The sequence below is a fragment of the Amblyraja radiata genome, chromosome 23, assembly GCF_010909765.2.
Source record: "Amblyraja radiata isolate CabotCenter1 chromosome 23, sAmbRad1.1.pri, whole genome shotgun sequence".
In the NCBI taxonomy this organism is placed as follows: domain Eukaryota; kingdom Metazoa; phylum Chordata; class Chondrichthyes; order Rajiformes; family Rajidae; genus Amblyraja; species Amblyraja radiata.
The window spans coordinates 7,907,876-7,915,769 of NC_045978.1; the positions used below are offsets into that span (position 1 = coordinate 7,907,876).

The 7,894-nt window shown below is 41.7% G+C and overlaps 1 protein-coding gene across 1 annotated transcript; it reads left to right on the forward strand.

The window, feature by feature from the left end:
* Positions 1-3,361: 3,361 nt before the first annotated feature.
* Positions 3,362-4,291, forward strand: fndc11 (fibronectin type III domain containing 11). Its single transcript, XM_033041239.1, has one exon. It carries the CDS (start codon positions 3,362-3,364, stop codon positions 4,289-4,291), a length of 930 nt encoding a protein of 309 aa, XP_032897130.1.
* Positions 4,292-7,894: the final 3,603 nt, after the last annotated feature.

The window sequence follows — 7,894 nt, forward strand, 5'->3', positions numbered from 1 at the left end:
CCTAGCAATCCTTAACAATCTTTCATCTATGTGAGGTGTGGATCAATTATTGCTGCTCTTGCCCCTGGATCAGGTCATGGCTGCATATCCTATTCCTGAGGCTTGAACTCAGAAAATTTCAGCCAACTGTCCAGTATTGCACTAAGAAGTTGTTGGTGTGGTCTGTGCTCTCTTTCAATGAAACCAAAGTTCTATCCCCTCTCCCATCGCACTATTATGAGGAATGTGGAGGTAGGGGGCTGGGGGGGGAATTATTTCAGGTGATTGGATCTCTTGTTCAACATTAAAAAATGAATTGGCCATTTTACACCATTGGTGGGATCCTGCCGTGAATAAGTCAAGTCTATTTTGCATTGCAATGGTGATTACCCTAAATTGTCTCAAGGTTTATGAAGGATTTATGAGATACCTTGATGCCTGAAACGCTGGTAGGGAAATGCTAATGTTTTCAATTAGTTGAGTCTGTTAAACCTAAAGTCATCTTCACCTTTTACGATGAGTGTGGGCATTCTATTTTTTTCGTTTTTATGCTGCAAAAATGTTGATGAATAACTCTTTACTTATCTTACATCATTGCTGAGCTTGGAGCTTTGCTTTCAAATGCACAAACGAAAACAAAAATCAGTATAAATCTTTTTTCTCTTCCATTGCAGGCTCCAACATACAATTACGTATTTTAACAGCCCTTATAAAACAATCATTTGTATCATTAAATAATGTAACAATTAAAATTCACATTACCAACAGAAGCAATGGGATTAAATTAAGGATTAAAGAGTCAGGCATCTTTTATGCTGGCGAGGAACACATGCTATAATTATAATAGAACAAAATTATTACGCAAGGTGTATTATCTTATTTTATGAAATGTGAGAATGGGTTCTTATTACAGATGATATTCTATGATCGGCACAAGGGGACAGATTTATAATTATTTCTGAAAATGAAATATCTGTTACGCATTGAATTTCTTACTATAAACAGTAAGACTAGTAGCTTCTAGTCAGAGACCATCATTTTCGAAAGTGGAATAGAATAACCGTTATAAGGAAGAATAAAAGTCAAATGGCATTTGAGTAAGCAATTACAGTTGAATAGTTGGATTGTGTGGAAGTCCTTTATTAGAACATTTATTTTAAGATGCACATAGTTCATTGGTGTTTCTGTGTAACATTAGTCACAGTTTATAGTCACTCACTCATATAGCACAGAAACAGGCCCTTTGGCCTAACTTCCCCATCCCTCTAAACCTTTCCTACCTATGTGCCTGTCCAAATGCATTTTAAATGATGTTATGATACCTGCCTCAACTACCTCCTCCAGCAGCTTGTTCCATATACAACCATCCTCTATGTGGAAATAATTGCCCCTCGAGTTCCCATTAAATATTTCCCCTCTTACTTTAAACCTATGTCCTCTGGTTCTTGATTCCCCTACTCCAGATGAAAGACTCTGTGCATCTACCCTATCTATTTCCCTCATGATCCCATACACCTCTATAAGATCACTCCTCATCCTCCTGCGCTCTGAGGAGTAAAGTCCTAGCCTGCCCAAGCACTCATTATATCTGAGACCCTCAAGTCGGTGCTAGCTTCTATCTGAAGACATCTACTCCTCTGCATATACCTTCTGTCCTATGCCCCCTGATTCAAATATTTATTACATGTTCTCTTAATAGCTGTGGTGGTATCTGTGCTCGTACAGGCAAAGCCACATGTGCTCCACTCACTGGGTTCATGGAGAGATTTCATCAAAAATCTCTTCATTTTCTTTGTTCAAAATTATGTTGGTGATTTCTTCTTACTGACAAAAAAATGATGCATCAAAAAAACACCAAAATTAAACATATAATTACAGATTCTCCTCATCACTTTTCACTTCAGTGGAAATAATTCAACTTTTCCCATATTGTTGAGCTCTGTTGTTGGAATAACTTAACTCACGTACAGTGATTATGATCCAAAGACTTTTATTAGCATAATAACAACAATAGGTAACTTCATCTTAACACATAACTCAAGACTGAGGAGAAAAAGGAAGAGGGAAGAGAGGCTGTCTGTTAAACTAGTGGGCGGAGCTACAGAGTATGACATAACATGAGTGACATTGATCTACACATATATAGAAATATTTTTATCTTCTATGACAGTCTGAAGTATCTACTCTGTTCATCAGAGTTTTGACCAGGTATCTCTAAAGTCTAGAGTCTAACTCTTCACAATGAAGAGTTCTGCTCAGATTTCCTATTATTAAGATCCAAAATTCAATTGATCATTGGCGTAAAATTTGGTTGCTCATTTTAACTAGTCTATATCTCTATCGTCTATAGTCTATAGTCCATTTATACCCTTTGGTGACTTTTCCTAATGAACATACATTCCAGGTGCTTCGTTGTCACCTTCCCCTCAGCCAACAATGAACCATTCTAACATAGAAAAAATAGCTGCAGGAGTAGGCCATTCGGCCCGTCGAGCCAGCAACACCATACAATATGATCATGGCTGATCTAAAGTCAGCACCCCGTTCCTGCTTTTTCCCCATACCCCTTGATTCCATTACCCCTCAGAGCAAAATCTAACTCTCTCTTGAAATTCTACGTTTCCTTGAGCATTGTTTGCATTGCTCTGTCATTTTCACACCTCACCCTTCCAATATCTCTAGTTTCCCTCTCCCCTGACTCTAGGTCTGAGGAAGCATCTCGACCCCCAAACATCATCCATTCCTTCTCTCCAGAGAGGCTGCCTGTCCCGTTGAGTTACTCCAGCATTTTGTGTCTGTCTTCAGTGTAAACCAGCATCTGCAGTTCCTGCCTATGCATGTCTGGAATTGGATATGAAGGGGTTTCACTTTGGACTTAGGGCTTGCTCAAACTGGGAACCAAATTGCAAAATTGATCCTCCCTGGATAAGCGAAGGTCTGTGTATACTACAAGGTAGCAGTGAGTGAAATTTCATGTGTGAAGAATCCCAAGCTAATATTACTATTCTTTGTGATTTTCGGGGGAAATGTGTAAATGGGGAAGATAGTTGTGGCTCATGTTCAGAAACACAAACACACGTACACACACACATGAAAACACAGAACACACATACGTACAAACACGCATGCAAACACACACATACAAACACACACATACAAACACACAAGAACACACACACACACAAATACATGCAAGAACTCACATGCATTAACACACATGCATGAACACACAAATTAACACACAAGCACAAATTACCAGGAATTAGAAGACTGAATACTAATTAGAATTGATTTTATGAAAATAAGTATGATCTTGTTGGTCGTGTTCGGGTACTAATGTTATTTTTTTTCTTACTGTTCAGTAATGTAGAAGAAAAGAATGATGGCTTTGCAAAGCGATTATTCGGCAGCAAACAAAGAGGCTGTGCGGATTAACGACTGTGGAATCGTTGCTGATTCCTGGAGGAAGTATGTTGACAGAAAAAATATAGTCCTGCAGTTCCTCGGAAACAATTTAAGCGTAGATATCTTGAAGCACTATGAAACAAGACTGGAACTTTTGAAAAAATCCTCTTATTACATAGATGTCTTACCAAAACACATGGTGCTGGGAGACCAGAACTTATTCCAGCCTAATGTTCTCTATCATTTGATTGATCCATGCAAGTTCTTGCGGATGAAGAAAATAGGAACGACCCAGGTCAAAATCCAGCTCTTGCTGCTTAGAGAATACCTCAGTGAGCTGAAGTATGGCCGCGAAGAGTTGAAGGTCATTGCCAAAATATCGGACGTGACGCTGTTTCTCTTACATTGGAACACGACCTGCTCCCGACTCGGTCACCTCTTCAATACGTTGAAGAACTTCATATCCGTTCTCGTACCTGGCAAACTTTACGTGAAGCATCACTTGATGAGCGATGCAAAGTCGAACAAAATACCAGAACTCAGGGTGCTTCTGAGCACCAAGATGCCCGTACTGTTTGATCGCAGGGAGTCAGTGGCTTATCACAACTCTGTGGAATTGAAATGGTTGGTCTTAGGGGAAGAGGCCCACCACGACCTCTACGAACTCGCCTATAAACTGCTCGAGCCTCGTTATTGCACGGAGAAAAATCAGTTTGGGGTGATTTCAGTAGAATCGGGCAGTATTGAGATTGGAAATCTCCTGCCTGACAGCTCGTACGAATTTTCAATCAGACGCGCAGAGAACTACACGCTAGTTTACTCGGCATGGTGTGATATCATGGTCCTGAAAACCAAAGCAGCAATCCACCTACAGTACGTGGGGAAGAAATCATGTCACTTCACATAGACCTCCACATCACCACACCACACAGTCTACACTCATTGAAACATTTTAGCCATCTGCTAGAACTTCCTATCATGAAAATAATCTGCAACGTTAGCTGAAAGTTAAAGAAGGTTAGAAGTAAATAAATAGCAAAGAACAAAAGCAAGTGCAAGCAAGAAAAAGACTCACTCCATTACCAAGTGCATTTGGTTTTCTGCCACATCAAGGCTCATTGTGCTCACCGTGTGGAAAATCATTTTAAAAACATTTAAAAAATATACCCATTTCTGGACCCATATACCAACCATTTCTTTCATGATTCACATGAAAACAATCGATGGCTTTCCCTTTAGTTACAAATACAATAAACTGTTCAAATAATCGATCAGAAAGCAATATCAAACGCTGGGTGGTGTTAAATACTCACGCCAGGTTTTACATTAAACTGGCTTTATGTATTGTAAAAAAAAATTTAAACGGATGCTGCCTCTGTAAGACTATAGTATATCATTGCAATTGATTCATGCATTTTGTTTTTACTTGATTCCTCTAACTAGATTTTTCTACATTATAAGTTATTCCTACATCAGATGCATTATCCCCAGGCTGGTCCACGCATTCTACCCTCTGAAGGATTCTCAGGAGGACGAACAAGAGATAATATTAAAATTTGGCTTTGTTCCCTCTTTACTATGGAGATTATTTTAAAGCCCAAGCGAGTGCTGGACCGTAAAAGGTGTGAGGTCACAATCACCCACACTATAGTTCAGAACAATGGAGAAATCTTAGTCTGCATGTAAATTATTCAAGGTTCAGAGTTAGTTAAGTTACTTTTGCTGCAAGGCTTTCAGATCTGAGAAATAATGTCTATTTTGGCTTAGTCGTAAAGTTGGATCCCATGTCAATTACAGTAATGTTTTCACAAAAGTTTTTTTAAAAAAGTGCGCCTTGTGACGGAATGATGCTGAATATATTGAATAAAAGTTTGCACTATTAATACTCAGGGGGTTATTGGTGCCTGTATTGTTGTACAAGTGCTTGTGAACTGGAAGAAGAAACACCATGGGCGCAGCGGTAGAGTTGTTGCTTAACAGCCCCGACAGCGCCAGAGACCCAGGTTTGATCCAGACTACGGGTGCTGTCTGTACGGAGTTTGTACCTTCTCCCCGTGACCTGCGTTTGCTCAGAGATCTTCGGTTTCCTCCCACACTCCAAAGACGCACAGGTTTGTAGGTTAATTGGCTTGGCATAAATGTAAAATTCTCCCTAGGGTGTGTAGGATAGTGTTAATGTGCGGGGATCGCTGGTCGGTGCGGACTCGTTGGGCCGAAGGGCCTGTTTCCCCGCTGTATCTCTAAACTAAACAAAACTAAAATCATCCAGCCAGCAGTACCTTCCCACACTTGCCATCACTCCCTCCAGCCACAAGAGTAGTCAGCACATTCTGGGATACAACGGCCCTCCGATACTTTAGCGCGCCCAGTGTCATTCTTCATGGGTGATCTAAACTGTCAGAACTTTTGCATGCTTAAATGCCATGGGGAGTGGATGACAGAGGATGAAGTGGGAAGTGTTGGCACCGTCGACCTTAATTATGCCACCGAGACGTTTGAAACCAAGAGTCACTGGATGGTGAGTGCAACGCAATCTTGCTCTGCGGAGTCTGGGAACACTTGAGGCCACTGCTGCATCATTATTACTGCTTCAATTGTAGAGAGGCAGGGAAGAAATGAATGGGAATGAGAAAGCACGAAACAAAGATGGATTATATATATATATATATATATATATACAGAATAACATTAACCCTTTGTCATACAAATGCAGGCAATTCCAGATGAAAGCTTCAGACAATAACATCACCCAAACCAACCTCATGTCCATTGAAGATAGACACAAAATGCTGGAGTAACTCAGCGGGACAGGCAGCATCTCTGGAGAGAAGGAATGGGTGACGTTTCGGGTCGAGACCCTTCTTCAGGCTCAGTCTTTCCTACTCACTTCCATTGACTCCACTTGCCCCTCAGGCTGCCTCGGCAAGGACAGCAGCATAATCGAGGACAAGTCGCACCCTGGCCACTCCCTCTCCTCCCCTCTCCCATCGGGGTAAAGGTATGGAAGTGTGAAAACGCACACCTCCAGATTCAGGGGCAGTTTCTTCCCAGCTGTTATCAGGCAGCTGAAACACCTTACCACAACTAGAAAGCAGTGCTGAACGACTATCTACCTCATTGGGGACCCCCGGACTACCTTTGATTGGACTTTACTGGCTTTACCTTGCACAAAACGCTAATTCCTTATCATGTATCTTACACGGTGAATGCCACATTTAATCATGTATCATTTTTCCACTGATTGGTGAGCACGCAACAAAAGCTCGTGCTCAATATTAAATTTCATCTGTCAATGCTCCATCCAATTGTCCACCTGTTCTCTAGCCTTCCGTACTGTCCACAACATCACCAATTTTCATTTCATCTGAAGACTTACTGATCATAACACCAAATTTCATACCCAATTTGTTAAAATAAATCACAAGCAACAACAAGGGTCCCAGCATTGATCCTTGTAGCAAATCATTCATCATAGATTTCCAGTCCGGAGATCGTCTTTTGACCATTACTCGCTGTTTCCTATCATCCAGTCAATATTGAATGCAATTCGTGTCCAGTCTGAGGAAGGGTTTTGACCCAAAACGTCACCATTTCCTTTTCTCCAGAGATGCTGCCTGATCCATTGAGTTACTCCAGCCTTTTGTGTCAGTCATTGAGCTCAGTTCACCGTTTCACCTTAGATGGCGTGTGCCTTAACCTTTTAGACCAACTTACCCTGTGCAGACTGGTCTGCCAGCTATAGGTATATGGACCACCATAACTAAATCCTCCAGATTTACCAGCAGGACAAACTGATCATTGATATGTCCTTTCCCAGGTCAGCATCCCAACCACAAGGTCCCAACTACAATGTTATTGACTCCATTCACGTCATTCCTAGTGGCGGCGCGGCTCTGGCTGCAGCGGCTCTCTGGCAGTCCTGTTTGTTTTGTGTTTTTTGTGCTGTTTATTTTCGTTTTGGTTAGACTAGTTTTGGTTTTTAGTTTCTGTTTTGGGGGGGGTTGAAACGGGGCTTGCTGTCTCTCCCTGCGGGGGAATGCGACTTTTTTGTCGTATTCCCCTTCTCTGCCTCCGTCTGCGCTGAGGTCTAATGGCGGAGCTGGCGACCTCGAGGCTCAGGAGGCGGAGCCCGCCAGGACTCGCACTGCTTCAATTTCTTTCAGACTTCGGTCTGAATGACAATAAAGGCTATCTAATCTAATCTAATCTTCACCTGCCTGATATTTTTCACCCGGAGAAACCCACGTGGCCACGGAGAACGTACAAACTCCATACAGACAGCGCCGTAGTCAGGATTGAACCCGAGTCTCTGGCATTGCTTTTGAGGAATGCGTGTCTCAGTTAAAAGCACATTTGTTGTTCAAAAAGTTAAAGGTGATGCTGAACTGACATCGTTCTGCTGAATTGTCGAGTCTAGTTTAGTTTACAGATACAAAGAGGAAGCAGGGCCCTTCCACCCAACCAACTGTGCGCCGACCAGCGTTCACCCCGTACACTAGCATATGGTCTT

What these genes read in the sequence shown, in the direction of transcription:
- fndc11 (XM_033041239.1), top strand. Translation starts at nt 3,362, where the DNA reads ATGGCTTTGCAAAGCGATTATTCGGCAGCAAACAAAGAGGCTGTGCGG.